Genomic DNA, 16,849 nt, shown 5'->3' with positions numbered 1-16,849 from the left:
ACTTTTTCATGACTTGTGGCGACATCCTCAAGCTACAAATGAACCTGTTAGTTAGCTTAGCGTTTGACTTGATTGAAGGTGGATTTAGTCTTTTTAGCAGCGAAGCTAGCTGTTTCACTCCCTTTAAGCTGAGTGCTAATGTGTTAAAACACCAAAGTAACACAAACGGCGGTCCGTTGGACCAGCAGCCACAGTAGTCTGGGAGGTAAAGCTGGAGCTTATGCCAGCGGAGTCTGTTGGCCGATACCAGAGGGAGGAGCAGCTAGGCTGCTAGTTGTTGAAGGAAAATACTTTAGATGGAGCACACTGTTAAACTTGATGCTTTGGTGGTATAAATAACTCTCCAAACTGCCTCTGATTTGAAATTAGAGCTTCAAATAGCATAAGTTTGAGCTTGAGAGCCCTAGTTTTTGCTCCTGCAGCCAACAACAGGACATCGGGGGTGTTTTCTCACTGTCTTGGGGGTTATTTCTCATTCTTTTTGTGTCTTTTCCGGGTGAAAACCCAGGTCTGGAGCGCCGTTTATCCTACTGAACATATACCTGCTGGAGTTGTTCCACTCCTTCCTGTTTCTGTCTGTCTTCATGTATTTTAAGTCTGGTTTTAGTCAAACTAACACTATAATTCTCGTATAAAAATACCAAGAGATGAATGTGGTGAGAAAATGGAGCAGAATAAGAATTAAATCCAGTCTATTAAACCCAGTTGTGAAGTGGCACTGCCTTTTCCCATTAAAGACATTCATTAGGCACATCCCACGACTGAGAGGAAGCAGTTATCTCTGTTTTGGGAAATTTGAGTAATTAATATCACATTAAAGCCTCAGTTTTTTGGTTTTTTTCTAACGTCTGTTTGGTGTTTTAATATAAAAGCAGAGTGCAAACAGAGAGGAGGTATATCACATGTATATGAGTGATTAGGACAGAAGATGCTGCATTCATGGTGGTGTTGGGTGGGCTCTCTCTCATGCACCCACACTGAAAACACCCACACTCTCACACATGCGTGCACACAGACACGGGCGGAGGTCTGGAAATGTCAGTCAGCATGCTATCTCATTATTTTTGCCTCTTGAAGTTTCATGAGTGCAGAGGAGCTATTTGGGACACAAATTCACTTTATCACAAAAAAGGCAGAAAAGCTTTTTAAAAAGGGGGCTTGACAGCTTTTAGTGTGCAGATACTCATCAAGGCCGCCAAACGGGTGGAATAATCTTATGAAAATCAGGCAAAGCAGTCGACTGGAAAGGAACAAGGAAAGGGGAAGAGGTGAAGAGAGGAAGGGAAGGGAGGAGAGTGGGCATAAAAGTGCTAAAAGAGAGAATAACGGCTGTGAGGAAGGGGCAGATCAGCTGTGAGCGGAGGGATGTGTATAAAGAGGCGCTGGCTAATTACAAAGCTCTGGGATTTATTTCTTTGCATTGGGTTTCTCTCTCACATACTGCAGAGCATCCTCTCTAATTCCTGCAAGGCTTGATTCTCTTTCAGGGAACGTCTGCCTACCACAGCAGGTCAGATAGCACGGTTAATTATCCCGATAGTGGATCCACTGGAAAAGGAGACATAGGAAGGGATTTCCATGATTAAAGCCAATCTTACAGCCTTAATGGTACTCAGTTGAGCCTTTTCAAGCTGTCTTTTGTTTGACTTTGTTGCCTGACATGCCAGCAAAGACCTTATGTGTGTGTCTGTGGGTGCGTGTGCACATTGTAAATGCTGGCGTGCACGTGCACGTCCCCAGGAGCTAAATGAAGTGCTGTGCAGAGTGGTCTTTAACTGCCAGATCACTAGCAGTGAAAGTGAGGGTGCACACTTACAGAGGAAGGACTACAAAGGAAGAAAAACTGTGACACAGTCACAGCACGACGCGGTGAATTTGCTTAAAAGGCCATTTGAGTCGGCCTGAGCTGCGTGCCGATGCATTAGAGAGGGAAGGGTGGGCGTGGAGCGAGCTCCATTTTGTGAGCGGCCCTTTGTAGCGACCCAGGAGTCATTGATGCTGATTGGCTTCTAACGAACAGTCTGCCGCGGTCTCGGCTGAAATAAAAAGATGGAAGTTTGACCGTTTGGCTGCAGGAGGAGTTGGGTTCTTTATTTGAGCTTTCTGTGGACCTTGGTGGGGCTGAACCTTCCTCATCGGTTAAGTGTTCCCTGCGTTTTATCTCCTCTTCCCCGGCTTTTATGGCTGCTCCAGCTGGTGGAATCAGCTGACTTTAAGATGCAGGGCAGGAAAGGTTGTAAACACAACATTCAAAGCCATTCATGCAGGTTTAATCAGCAGAGAGGATGCAGGGCGTCGGATGAGCTGCAGTCACAAGAAATGAGTCCAACACACAAATTAAAGCACTCAAGAACAACAGGGAATTCCACAGATTTCCAGTGAATGCAGCTGAAGATGCGTTTATTCCAGCGAGGTCGCGATGAGAAGCTATAAAACATTACTCTGCTTGTTTTAAGCCCCAAATAAAAACAACATGAACAGGTCAGAGGGAGTGTTCAGCACACTTAAATCTACCCTGTGGAGGAAATCCAGTTGATCCACAGCTGGAAGGATCCGGCTCCCTGAAGAAGCCTCAGGCTGTTTGAGCTCATGGTGCCGCTGGTCAAATCGCTTCCTTCTCAGAGGCAGAGGAGTTAAGCATCAAGACATGTAAACATGTAGTTTTGATGCATTTGTAATTAAATTACTTCAAACTTTATCTCGGCGGCTGAGACCTGAAGTGAAAGGAGAGCCGTGGGTAGAATAAAGTGTAAAGACTCAGGTTTGAGTAAGATAATGAACTCCCTCCTGTTGCATTAATTAGTGTCAGTCAGCCGTCTCATCTTCAGATACCAGTGAAGGAAAGAGAAGGAAGCTGTGTGGCGTGTTGGGATGGGAGCGCCATCTTGTGAGGTACGTCCTCCGTCACCTGGACCTGCTACTTTTTTAGCCTCGTTAGCTTTTGCTTCCTTCGGCTAAGAAGGAAGAAGAAGAAGAAGAAGAGATGGGAGAGAGGCCCAAAAACTGAGTGAAGCCAGCGTTTTGCTGCATCTGATCCCCTGCAGAATCTGTTTTATGAGAGTTTTGTTTTATCTGCAGCTCTCCTGGTGCGAGGATGAAGACGAGCTCTACCTGTAAAATTGTATAAAGTTCACTGAGTGAATGTTGGGGGCCAGAATTCCTCCATAACATCACCCAGAAAATGATTACTTCATGTTTTTGCTGCTCAAAGTGGTTTTACAAGGTGCTGAATCATGAAGTGAAACATGCAAGTCGATAGTTTGATTATATTCGCTCCAAAGTGGACGTAAAACAAAATGTATCTCGCTTCTTCTTCATGTGAAGTGGTTTTAACAGCCAACTTTAACCCTGAGACGATGCTTTGGGTGTTTAAAATCAGCTTGATAACGTTTAAAATCAATACTTTGATCGAGCTGTTCTAACTTCCTATAAACCAAAGACACTAAAACCCCTCAAACTGTGATCAATAGTTGTCCAGAGGAAGAAGAACTCAGTGTGATGAACATCAGCAAGGGCGTAACCATGGTTTAGACATTGGGGGGGTCCAAGAAAAACAAAATTGTTGAGTGCATTATCTACAATTCTTTATTTATATATGAAAACTTGGACATTTAGAACATAGTTTAGAGGACTACATTGACCATATAAATTCACATCTAAAGGAATAGTGTAATTTCTCCGAGACAGTGACTGCCCCCCCACTTTGTTTTGGTTAGTTGCTTACTGTTTACTGACCTTAAACACCTACCAATTACAATTATGCTCTTCCAGTAGTTCTGTAGCAAATAGGACAGCTTCCAATGGAAAACGACCAAATACCCAAAGCATGTTTATGGAAATATTTTAATAAGGACAACTAATGATGTAACAAATTACAGACTTTTCCTTTAACAAAAAATGTGCCGAGGACTTTTAAGTCCAGCTTCATTTCTATTGTGTCAATGTCTCAAAATGTGCATTAACAATGAAAAGTCTAATAGTCTGTTATTTTTGTTTTAAGTTGTTTTATTTTGAAAGGGGGCGGAAGTTTATTTTGTTGATTCTGTGTTGGATTTCCTGTTCTGGTACAATCTGCTCCGTCAAAAGTAGAAGTCCAACGTAAAGATAAGGAGAGCCGCTGCTGAGACGGCGGCGCGCCCGGTGGGTCACTCTCATTGGCTAGAGTGTTAGCATCAACAACGGCGACCGCGGCGCAGCCGTTACGTTCCCATGGTAACACACGCAAGCGCGCCCGGTGGGTCACTCTCATTGGCTAGAGTGTTAGCATCAACAACGGCGACCGCGGCGCAGCCGTTACCACGGTAACACACGGAAATAAAGTGAAAATAAATAAGACATAACAAGAGACCGATCCCTGGACAGGGTTCATAAAAGGAGAACATGCATTTTACATATTTTCTTCTGTATATTGGGGGGGAACAGGTTGGTATTTTCTCAATGTTGGGGGGGACACGACCCCCCCAAAGAATGCGTGGTTACGCCATAGTCAGTTAGACCATGTTCTAAATGTTTTAATCTCACAGTGGCTCCCAAGCAGGGGTCCAAGCCCCCTGGAAGCATAAGATTTCTAAAGGCTTCCAGAGTCCGATTTGTGCAGACGTAATAATATCACTTTTATCTTGTGTCCGGCATCGTTCCGCTGCCTGCTCAGACCATATCTGATGGGTTTGTAATTATCCTGGAGAATGCTGACCTCCATTTATTAGATCTGCATCTCTCTCCTGCCATCTGAGACTTGGCATGGTATTAGAACGAATTTATTGGGCCAAGATGCTGGCTGTTGACATGAGTGTTATCAAGTATTTGGTGGGAAGATAAGTGTCCTGTGTAAGGCTTGATAATGCTCCCCGCTTCCCTGTTCCTTATCTCCTGCTGATACCTTCACTTTCACATTAGCTCCCTTTAAATCTGTTGGTGTGTGGTTATTTATGTCCACGCACGCCCGTGCGAGCTGCATTTATTTCACATGGCCCTTAAATCTAATAAGTTTCAGCATAAGCCACTGCCCTCACACCAGCTGCGACGTGGTCCAATGGTATCGGGCGGCGTCGCTGTGAGCCAAGATGCTGCCGGCAGATGAGTTTAGCTGGTGATGCGAGACCAAATGTGACGGATAAGGCTGGTGTCTTAACTCGTCTTTATGGTTTCTGATAGATCGTATGATGCATCAGTGTTATTGGACCAGTCAGCTGGGAGCAAACACGTCCACTGCAGTATTTATGGTTTATAAGCTGAAACATTTTCACTGACACTGTTGGCTGCAAAGATGTGAAGAGAAATGTTGTTAAAAAGGTGTAATTTAGTGGAAGTGGTAGTATTGTTGGGTGTGATGTAACTGCTATGGACCTCTCCCAGCTGGAAATGGACCAGTGTAGGTCCACCCAATGGGTAATGGATCCTCCAGCTCAGCAGAAAAGGCGTTGGGCTTCATCCTGAGCCATCGTTAAAAAGTAGAAGTAAAATGTGGCACCATGTTGGTGTGGATTCGTTCATCCAGGTCACGGTAATCCTAAACCAGGTCCTCGAGGGCCGCTGGCCTGCAGGTTTTAGAGGTTTCCCTGCTTCAACACTCCTGATTCAGATGGATGCATCATTAGCAGGCTGCTGCAGAACTTAACAATCTTCTGAAGAGATCCATTTCATCTGAATCAGGTGTGTAGAAGCAGGGAAACTCGAGGACCGGATGTGGGTATCCCTGCCCTGAATGCTTGAATCAAAAGAGTCCCTTTTCTTGGTTTGTAAGACCTGGAAATCCTGTTTTGTGTCATCGAACTGAACCATTGGTGGTTGAGAGTAGGAAAGTCGATAGTTCAGAGTCTATAAAAGTGAAATCCCAAATGCGTTGGATGAATTTTGGAGTCCTGATCCCTTTCATTGCAACAGCCTTTATTATGTAACCGTTGGACCAAAGCTCTGAAATGAGATTGGGTTGGATGCTCGGGTCATAACGTTCAGTTCAGTGTGTTGTATATTTTTAGAAAACAGATCAATTTGAAGATGAAAGCCAGTATTTTTCAGACTCTGATGTGTTTTACGTGCACCGAACCAAAGCCAGCTCAAAATCTGCTGATGAAACAGACTAAAAACGGAAGCTTTTGAGTCCAAAAGTCTTGTTCTTCAGCTGCATTTTCAGCATATACAGATTTTATGAAATGAAGCTGAATTTTCAGTGTTTTCTGACTTTTAGGGGGCAGTTTTTCTTGCTGCTAAAGGTGCAAATGAAAGCTTTGATTACAGACCGTAGGAACTGAAAACAAGTTGTAGCTACAACGTTCAACAAATGATCACATGACATGGATGCATTTCTGAGATGTTGGAGCGCAGACTTTAATCAGAGGAACAATTCACAGCCTCCTGACCCTCTGTTAATGAGAAAATCTAGATTTGAGCAGCATTATGTTGTGGTGGTTATTGTCATCGTGGCGCTGTGGTGTCGGCAGGATAAAATCTCCATTAATCACCCCTCAAAGCAACTGGAAATCTGTTCTGTCAACTCCAAATGTCTGTGTGGTTCTCATTATTAAATCTTATCTGACACCCCCGTGATAACTTATCTCTCAGCTGTCATCGCTGATGGAGCCGTTTTGGAGCGCTCGCTGTCAAAAAATGACATTTTCCAACCAACGCACACGCGTGACATCACTTATTCCCTCATTACTGGTGTTTGCCAGGCGCTGCCATACATCTTCATCAGCCGGGGGTCACCCCACTGGATGGCGACTCAGAAGCTAAACGAACGGCGGTGGATTGAATAAGTGACCTTGCTGACAACATTCATTTGATGAAGTTGCAGAAATGGATTAAATAATGAAAAGGAAGAGATTAAAAAGAAAGACACTGCCAGACAATTTGTGTGTTTTCAATATGTCCTCTCATTGTCTCACGTGCATCCTTTCGTCCACGTGCACGCGCCTGCTTTACAGCCTCTGCCCTTCACTGAGGCCGTGGATTTACATGAAATGGATGTTTAACTGTGGCACCGACATGTGAAACGCATCAAATTGGGTGAAAAAGCAAAACAAATAAGACGTTTAATCATTTAATAATGTTAAAAAAGGAAAAAAAGGAGTCGCTGCTGCTTTGTGTGTTCGCAGAGTTGTAGTTTGGACTTCTGCTAATTTTTAAATTGGGATTTTAAGACTTTAAAACCTTTAAAAATGTAAAAAAAAGAGATAAAGCAGCAAGTTTGTGTGTTTATCTAAAACTCATTAATTACAACAATAAACCAAAATCTGTTGAAAACTGATGATTTCTCACTTAAAACAATATTTGATGTCTATTTTTTTGAGCTACAAGCAGTTATTAATCTTTAAATTGGTCAATTTAGTCAATTTAATAGCCCAACTGACATGTTGTGGTTGTTAATAAACAGGTGGGACTCGTGGAAATATTAGATTTGATGTGATTTTAACCTGTTTTTTCAGTCTGTGGCGCCCATTATGGCATCAGAAAGGAATGCCTCACACCAACCACGAAGCATGGGGGTGGAAGTGTCATGGTTTGGGGTTGCTTTGCTGCTACAATAATGGATCTTTGGGTTTTTGCAGCGTGTTGAAGGTTGCGTGAAGATGATGTGAGACCCTGAAGGGGGGGTGGAGCTAACTTATTAACTTAGATTTTACTGAAGGATGTTCCAGATGTTTGAAGCTGACGCAGCAACCCGACACCGGGGCTGTGATCAAACACCTTCTCCTCAGAGGAGGGCTGTTATTAACCCAAAAAGCCCCTCATTTCCCCGCACACATTGCGTAATGAACCATGAATTGTGCTTGTTCACTACCAGCAGAACCCTGAAAGTGATCATTGTTTACAGTGAAACCTCCACAGGTGCCTTTAAGGTGCTTCTGGATCATTTTGGGGTTTTTGTGTTGTCACCATCCAGGCTGTTAATATGAATGATGGCGGTGCAGGTTTGATGTAGATTAGAGATGTTTAGACAGTGATTTATTCTGCATCACTGCCTCTGATGGACAGCAGGGCTGATCCTCTGACTGACATGTTATTCACCACTATTGATTATGCCCAAAGGGACACTGATACTAACGTTTTATTACAAAGCAAACACTGTAACGGTTGGATTAATGAGCATAGTAACACTTGGTGTGGAACAAGCTGGAGGTTTCAACTGCTGCTGCTCCTATTTCTTCATTTGAAGTTGCATCTTTTATGTTAATTCAAGCAGTTTCTTTGTATATTGGAGCTATTTTCTCTGAAGTAGCAGGTTTCAGGATAAAGTTTGTTAATAAGTGACAGATGATGACCAGCTTTTAGCACAATGTGCACCTGTCAGTTTTAAAATAACAGGCATTATGTGATGGTTTTCCACCACCTGGAAGAGCTGGTGTCACACACTTATTTGGATGTGGTCACCCTATTTTAAAGGGTTCCTCACGACGAGGTGGAGGCGACTCTGAGCCGCTTCCTGAGGGCTGAGAAGGAGAGCAGAGCAGATTATCTACCAGCGATGAAGCTAAGAAACAGAAGCAGAGCTCCGACATGGCTGTGGTTTGACTGTCAGTGTGTTTGGGTGAATAAATGAAACCTACAGCACACGTGTGTGGAATAAGTTGAAGCCTCGGGCTGTGGTAGGAAATGTGGAGGAGGTTGAGACAAACTGTGTTTGGATGGATCTGACTGCTGAGATCATATTTGACATGAGTATTATTCCTCATCCGTGGTGTTAGAAGCTCCTAAATATCATTTGCAGTGTTTGATTTTGTTTACCTGACTGAAATGAGCTGCCTCCATGTTCCTCTGTTTCCCCCTCATGGCTCTTCATCTGCAGTCTGTGTTTCAGCATCTTTCTCTGCTCCTCCTCACCTCTCTAACCGTCCTCCCTCTGTGTCTGCAGCTGGAATAGTTCGGAAAAGGCAGTGGTGTGAGATGGTGCCGTGTCTGGAGGACGAAGGCTGTGACCTGTTAGTCAATAAATCCGGATGGACTTGTACGCAGCCCGGAGGCCGAGTCAAAACCACCACGGTGAGTCCAGGCGGTGTTTGGGTTGCATGAGGTCACACCAACCACTGGGGACACGTTTATCTGTCTTTACAGCAACGATGGGACAGTTGATGCCGTTCAGAGGACGTCACGTTAGAGCTCTGATCTGCAGGCAGCTTTAACTGCTCTGCTTTCTGGAAGCTTGACCCACTTCATCTTCAGTCAGATCAAAGGCAGCTGTGTTCAGTGTCTGGGTGACCCATCGGTTCTGTGTGTGGTTCAGTCGGGTCAGCAGCCACGCATCACATGTAAAGGCTTCTGGACTGGCTTCACTCACTGATTAAATGTGGAGGTTGTTAGCTGTGGAAGCTGTGATTCTCCTCTGTCTGTCAGGGTTGGGAGAAGAAGTGGAGTGAAAACCCAGGATGTGGTTCTTAATGTCAGTTGGATCAGTGTCAGTTTCCACATGGGCCAACATAAACTGGTCTGAAAGGACCAGAATACTGTCCAATAATGACAGCAGCTGATAAGTTAGTGTCAGTTGGAGACTTTTGAAGCCTGTTAGATGGATGCAGCATCTTTTATGTCTTAGAACTTAGAAATGTCCGCATCATTTCTTTGTATCTGTGTAAAACTGAAGGATCCACGCAGGAGTTTTGGAGCTGAAGAGATTGAAGATCCAAATCCAAAAGCACCCGACAGACCAGAGCCTTTTAATTGGGATAAGTAATGGGCAGAGCTGCTGAGTTAGCGACATTAGCTAACGATGGCTAACGCTGAGTACAGAGTGGTGCAGCGTTGGGCTGCTTCAGTGTGGAATAAGAAACTTAATGTCCAACCATCACGTGTGGGGCTAATGAAGAAGGATGCTCTGTGTCTTTGTTGAGCTGTGCTCCTCACTGTTGGCAGCCTGATTGAGATGAAGTGGAAGTAAGAGCTGCAGCTCTGGCTCCTTCATGTGGAACTCCATCAAGTCTCCAGAGAAGTCCTCCGATAGGAAATGAGCGCCACACGGTTAGTTTTCTTTTTGATGTTTTCAGGCCACTGCTCTCTGAGCTCAGTGCTTATATAATATATGCAGATGATTACTTTGGGTCAGCCTTTCTGCATGGCTACTTCTACCTTAAAAGACTGATTCTCTCCCACCCACACGAACTGCACGGGCTTTGTTTTTGTCCTCATTGGCAGCAATTAGCTTGAGATAGACTGGGAATGTTAATGATGGCAACAGATGTGAAGCTGCCGCCCGTGCATCCATTTGTAGTCTATGAACCGGCCTTCTTTCCTCCCACTGTTGTGACCTTTACATCCACTTTGCAGGAGATGTTAAAACTCCTGTTTCTCTGCCTGTTAATATTGTAGTAATTTAACAGGCTTCAGTTGGGAAAAATGTTATGTAACAAACACACTCAGTCACTCTCTTATGCTCTATCTATGAATGTCAGCGAGGACCAGTGGGGCATCATTAATGCATATGGCACGATTTAGTCATCGGCTGACTAAGTTGTTTATGCCCTCTTAGTGGAAGACAAACATACATAAAAAGACACGATGAACAAGACGTGACTTCCTGTCAGTCAGGAGCTCCTGAGCTGAGCCACAAACTTCAGTTTGAGCTGTGTTATCTGGAGCCAGTGCAGGATTGTAGAGAATGTGGTATCCACCGAGGGTTTGAGAGCTAATAGATCCAATGCATGTGTTGTTATGTAAGTGATGACGACTGCTGGGGTGTGTTTTCACATCTTTGTAATTCTGAATCTGTGGCCCCACATTCATGTGAGCTCAGTCCCTCATTGTTCACTCTGCATCCTGCTCAGGCTGTCAGTCAGCGCCGCTCTGAGCGGCTTCTGCTGGACAATGTGCAGGATGTGACGGGTCTTTCAGTGGCAGCTCGTCCAATGGTTGCACGGCTGCGTGCACTCGTCTGTGCCAGGCTGAGGAGTGGCTGTGTAAGCGGCTTATGGTGTCCAGGAGTGTCATAGCTGGCAGTGTTGCTGTAAAGATATACGGCCCAATATTCGTCGTCATGATTGGACATAGAAAGCTTGTTGGAAGTGACACATTTAGCTTTACTTTCCCATGAAAAATGTCTGTAATGAAGAAAAAGGCTGGAGGAGGAACTGAATCGGGTCGATGTGGTCAGGAACATGAGAGATTGGGTGTAAAAAGAACACTTCAGAGAGGCAGAGGTTTGGCAATCTGCAAATCAAGTGACAGTTGATTGTGGTTCAAAGCTCAACATCTGCTTTGTTATTAGTGGAAAGGCTGCAGCTATGGTGAAAAGCATGTAGAGGTTTTAGAGCAACATGTGCTCCCATCCAGGTGATGTTTTCTTCTGGGAGAAACTTTGATTTAGAGTAAAGTTTGAGGGAAATTTGGGTCATTACCTCACAGCCAGGACTGTAACTTTAAATTATCCCCAAATCCTTTAAAGGCTGAATGTCCCAAACAAATGTTACATAAAGCTGTTGTTATTGGCAGACTTGGGGGAGAATCCCTCACCAAAACTAAACAATTGACTCCCTTGCATGTGTCTAGTTAAGAATGACTAAATGGGTCTTTGTCCCATGCTTGAACCTCTGCAGTACGGCCTGAAAATGGCTGCTGGCTGTGCACAGTCCAGTGAGCATGTGTGACCTGTGTTTCAGGTGTTTCTGCACAAACATCAATGCTAAGAAAGAGGCAGGTTCTGGGGGGCATTTGAGTCAATCTGAGTCAATCTGAGTCAGCCAAGCAACATGTTTAAGAGTTATTGTAGTAGAGTGTCAGGAGGTAAAATACGCTGCTGAGAGGAATAAAGGGAGCAGTGAAAGAGTGCTTCTGAGGTGTCAATGAATGAAATGTTCCATTTGAAAGTTGTTATTCATTTAATGGTGGAATGTGTTGTGAACAAAATAAGATAAAAATGATCAGTGTTGATATAAAGTATTTTCCCACAGAGGTGTAGATTCAATTCAATTCAATTCAATTTTATTTATATAGCGCCAGATTACAACAATTGTCATCTCAAGGCACTTAAGTAATATAGTCCAATTCAAGCCAATTGGAATTCAATTCATTGTAATCATAATCCAATTAATTCATATAGAGCTAATTCAAAAAATTAATATCCTAGCTAAGGAAACCAACAGATTGCACCGAAATGTGTCTTCAGTCCAATCTCCCGTCCTGAGCCTGAGGGACTGTGGAAAGGAACGACTCCCTTTTAACAGGAAGAAACCTCTGGCAGAACCAGACTCAGGAAGGGTGGCCATCCGCCTCGACCAGCTGGGGTTTGAGAAGACAGAAAAGAGGGAAAAGAGGGGGGAAAAACACCATAACGCCATTCAAAGGATATCTGTTGGAACAGGGAAACATAGGTTAATAACCACAATAATGTCACATGTACATAAAATCAATTTTGAAATTAAACAGGGGGAAAAAGAGAGCAAAGTGAGGAAAGGTGTGACAGATGAGGTCCCCCAGCAGTCTAAGCCTATAGCAGCTTAACTATGGGATGTTTCAGGATTACCTGAGCCATCCCTAACTATAAGCTTTATCGAAAAGAAAAGTTTTAAGCCTAATCTTAAAAGTGGAAAGGGTGTCTGCTTCCCGGACATTTACTGGCAGCTTATTCCACAAGAGAGGGGCCTGATAACTGAAGGCTCTACCTCCCATTCTACTTTTAGAAACTCTGGGAACAACAAGTAAACCTGCAGTTTGGGAGCGAAGTGCTCTGTTAGGAAAATATTGTACAATGATGTGGAGTCCTGCTCAAAATAAAAGTGGGAAATGTTATTACAGGCTGATCCAAGTCCAGTGTAAATGAGGCTCAGTAGTCTTTGTGTCTGTGTGGCCTCCACCTGTCTGTATGACCTCCCTACAATGCCTGGGAATGGCGCTGCAGATGTGGTGGTGGTGCATGTTCTCCTGAGGTCTCTTCTGGCACATCTGGATTAAAGCATCAGTTAAGTTGGGGACAGTCTGGTGCAATGTGGTGTTGGTGGCTGGAAGGAGACATGATGTTCCACATGTGCTGGATTGGACTCAGGTCTGGGGAATGGTCAGGCTGGTCCATAGCATCAGTGGTGTGGTTGTTCAGGAATAGCTGACACACTTCCCAGGGTCCTCTGCACCAGCATGTGGTCTCATATGGGTGCCTGTGGTGAGCATGTAGAGGGCTGTGTGGCTCTCTGAAGAAAGGGCTCCATAACTGAGCTACAGCCAAAGTGGTTGTGCTGGAGGGTGTTGCAGGTGGAAGAATTTTCTCCAGGTCTCCAGACATGTGTGAATTTGTGCTCATGTCTGAGGAGCACATGGTGCCAATGTTGGTGTTATGTGGCAGAAGCTGGTTGGCCTTCATGGTGCTGGGCTGTCAGCATGAGCTGCATGGATGGACATTGGGCCCTGATCCCACTGTTTTGGACAGAAACATGCATGTCAGAGGGCTGCTGCAGGTTGTTTTTGCAGGGTTTAGGCAGTTTTGTAGTGGTTTTGTGGCCAATAGCTTTTAATTTCCACTTGGTGTGTGTTTGATTAGCACAACAGCAGGTGAAATTGATTAATAATCAGTGTTGTTTCCTAACTGAGGAGGTTGATTTGACAGATGTGTGGTGGAGGTGGAGTGGCATTGTGTTGTCTCTGTTGTTAGTGTAGTTAGTAGGAGGTGTTGTGGCTGTTGAACAGGAAGCTGCAGCTGACCTTGTATTTAGTTGAGCTGTATGGGAGCTGAGTGTTATATTCAGCCTACAGAAAGTGGCTCAGTGGCTATTATTTGTTGTGTAAAAATAACTTGTTTTGTCTCTGTGTGACTTGTTGTCATCAGAACTTGCCATGTTTGTCTCCCTTGTCCTTTTCATGTTGCTCCCCCTCTCTTTGTGCTGTGATGCATTCATCTTAGTCTGAGGAGCACGCAGTCATGCCTCTCAATTAGAAAGCACACATATATATCTATAAGGAATGAAACAGAGTATGGATTTGTGGGAGAAGAGGTGCAGCAGAAACATGTGAGATTGATGGGCTCGTTGCTTATGGCTGACAGTGAGGTTTTGTGGCAGTGCAGAAGGACACCTGTCGTGTAGGTGCTGCAGCACATAAGTTATGACACAGTTTGACTTTGTGTTTCCAAAGAGTTATAAATGAGTGTGTTCACTTTTTATGGGGGATGTGTCCAAGAAGGTTAAGTTTGTCAATGTTAAAGCAGTAAAGTGTTGTTTAGTGTGTCACTTGGTGTTGTTTTTGGCTAACCTACAAGTTACAGTGTTGGGAATGGAAACAGCTTTGTGTGTTTGTTGGTGTTAGGTCATGTTTAGTATTGGCCTGGTGTCACTTGTGGCATCCTCCATACGGTTATTGTCCTTTACTGGAATCAGGGTGTGTATCCCTACTGTGGTGTGACTGGTATTCAGTTGGTGGGTGCAATTAGGGGTGTGTCAGCGATTATTCTCTATCCTTCTGCAGGTGTTTTGGGTTCAAGTAGATGAAAGGAGGTTCTGATCTGATGACCCTAATAACATGTTGGTCAGTGCTGGTCTATATTGGATTTATAGGGAAAGATTCCAGTCAGTGTGGTCCAAGTTGTTTAGTAGCACAAGTGTGTTGTTTGTTTTGTGAGTTCAACTCAAGTTAAATTGAGTCTGTGCTGGTGAGGAAATGATTGGAACCCATTTATGGGCTATGGTGTGTGGACCATGAGAAATCAATTAGAGCAATTAGGGGTGTTAATGAATGGGTGGTAACTATTGTCTTGGTTGGTTCTCATTGGATGGTGTTGGCTAATTGGCAATTAGCTAAGATGTGGACAGCTGTGTCCCATATAAGCGAGGCTCCTTTCTGGAGCGTCAGCGGAAGCGTCAGCCCTGGTGTTCAGCCCTTGTCGCGTGAAGACCTTAGAGGTAAAGACCTGCATGTCTACCTGCGCATGTCCACCGAGCAGGGACACAGCCCCGGGGCCCTGCCCCTTTGGCCTCACCATCTAAACCCTACAAACCAGCCCCAGCATCTCCCCAAAGAGGTCTCAAATATGGTGAGCTCTGCAAGACTTTTCCTATCCTGGCACCTAATTTATTCCTACTGTTCTCTCCCACCACTCCTGGGAAAAGTTCTGGAACAACTGCTATACCAACACTTTACTGACCTTCTCCTCTCTACCAATGCTTTTGATACTTTCACTCAGGCTTTAGCCTCCACCACAGCACTAGGACAGCTCAGATCCAGGTAACAAACCCTATCCACCTGAACTCAGACAAAGCTGAACACCGCTGCTCAAGTCCTGCCTAAAACCAGGAGATACCACCAGGTCAGTCCATTACTCAGGTCTCTGCATTGGCTTCCTGTCACTCGGAGAATAGACTTTAAAACAGCTCTGCTTATACACAAGTCTCTTCATGGTCTTGCACCAAAGTACATCTCTTACATGTTAGAGCCACATGAACCAACTACAACTCAGAAAACCTCCATCAGGGGACTCCTGCTGGTGCCCTGAGTCACGGCTAAACAAGCTGAGGCTACCTTTCAGTCTTATGCTCCAAAAATCTCAAACAATCTCCCAAAACATGTGCAACAGGCCTCCAGTCACACAATGTTTCAATCAAGACTTAAAACTAGTCTTTTTAACTGTGCTTATAACAACTGCACACTTAACTCTTAATCTAATGATTGTTCACATCTATCTATCTATCTATAGCACTTTCACATTCAATCCTCAGCCCCATTCTTTTCATAAATGCCACCATGACAATCAATCAACTTTCAAGACCTATAATATTTCCTTCCTTTCCAATCTATTTCCCTTTTACATCAAAATCCAATGATTCCATGCAAACATTACTTGATGATATATATTCCATTCAATCTGCAGGATCATCTCACTTTCTTCTCCTCAGCTTTTAATCAACTTCAAGTGGACAACTGACACCAGTTCCTCCTTTTCTTTTACAGCATTTTGACTCTGCTTGTTACTATTTATTTTTTTTCTACTATTACTAACACTATACAAGCCACTTGTATCATTATTGCTGCTTTTCACATGTACAGCACTTTGATCAACTCCACTTGTTCCTAATATACTCTGCAAATAAAATCTTACTTGACTCAACTTAATGGCTTTGGCCTTTCCACCTTATTGTCTTTCTTTGGATATCCATGAATCCCATTCCTGTTATCTCCACCTCACATAGAAGGTTTTACACAACCACAAACCTCCTCTCTCTGTGATGACACTCCCCTGTCAAACTGCAACTAACAACCACTTTCCTCATCAACTATGATCCTCATCACTTAATTAAAACTTAATGACTAATCACTCAATTACAAGGATTCACACCTGAAACAGGATACAGTTAAGCCACATTTCATCTCAACTTTTAACATCAACTGAAAATGCTAAGCAGAGTGCTGGCTGTAATGCACCAACAGTCAAATCAATACCAACAAGTGACCAACAACACAACATGGTTGTAACTGTGACCTTGAATAATACCATTTTAATTTTGCCCTTTCATGTTGGCACCAAAGAAAACAAAATTTAGAGCTGCTAGGCTAAACCAACAACCTACACATCTTACCATGCCAAGTCCACATCTCCCTGAGCTCCAAACATGCTCCCATGCAGCCAATTATTATTTACCATAACACACATGAATCTCTAAGCACACACAGGTAGTAAGTGACATGACTCACTTCATACTAAAGACAACACTGAGCTCAACAGCATGAAAAAGACAGATGATGACAGAGCCAACAGCTATTCAATACATCAGTAACTACTTATCAACTCATTCCTGCATCCAAACTCCCTCATCTGTGGAGCTGTGGACTTGCCAATCAGCAGGACACAAACCACACTTCATTACAGCTTCTGCCAACCACCAGTGACTTCACATCCTGGCTCTCAACAACACCTGAATTAAACCCAAATAAACTGCCACCCCAG

General features: G+C 43.9%; 1 protein-coding gene across 3 annotated transcripts in view; it reads left to right on the top strand.

Moving 5' to 3' along the window:
• LOC140283173 (chemokine-like protein TAFA-5) overlaps positions 1-16,849 on the top strand; it is a 127,523-nt gene that overhangs the window by 102,413 nt on the left and 8,261 nt on the right. For all 3 annotated transcript variants that reach the window (XM_072377864.1, XM_072377863.1, XM_072377865.1), the window contains exon 3: positions 8,852-8,979. In XM_072377864.1, the coding sequence (XP_072233965.1) occupies positions 8,852-8,979 (128 nt within the window). The remainder of the gene's footprint in view (positions 1-8,851; positions 8,980-16,849) is intronic.

This window comes from Leuresthes tenuis, unplaced genomic scaffold, assembly GCF_036924035.1.
Source record: "Leuresthes tenuis unplaced genomic scaffold, fLeuTen1.0.hap1 SCAF_23, whole genome shotgun sequence".
NCBI classification, from domain to species: Eukaryota; Metazoa; Chordata; class Actinopteri; order Atheriniformes; family Atherinopsidae; genus Leuresthes; species Leuresthes tenuis.
The sequence above is the reverse complement of the archived record's forward strand: the minus strand, read 5'-3'. Positions and strand labels throughout refer to the sequence as shown.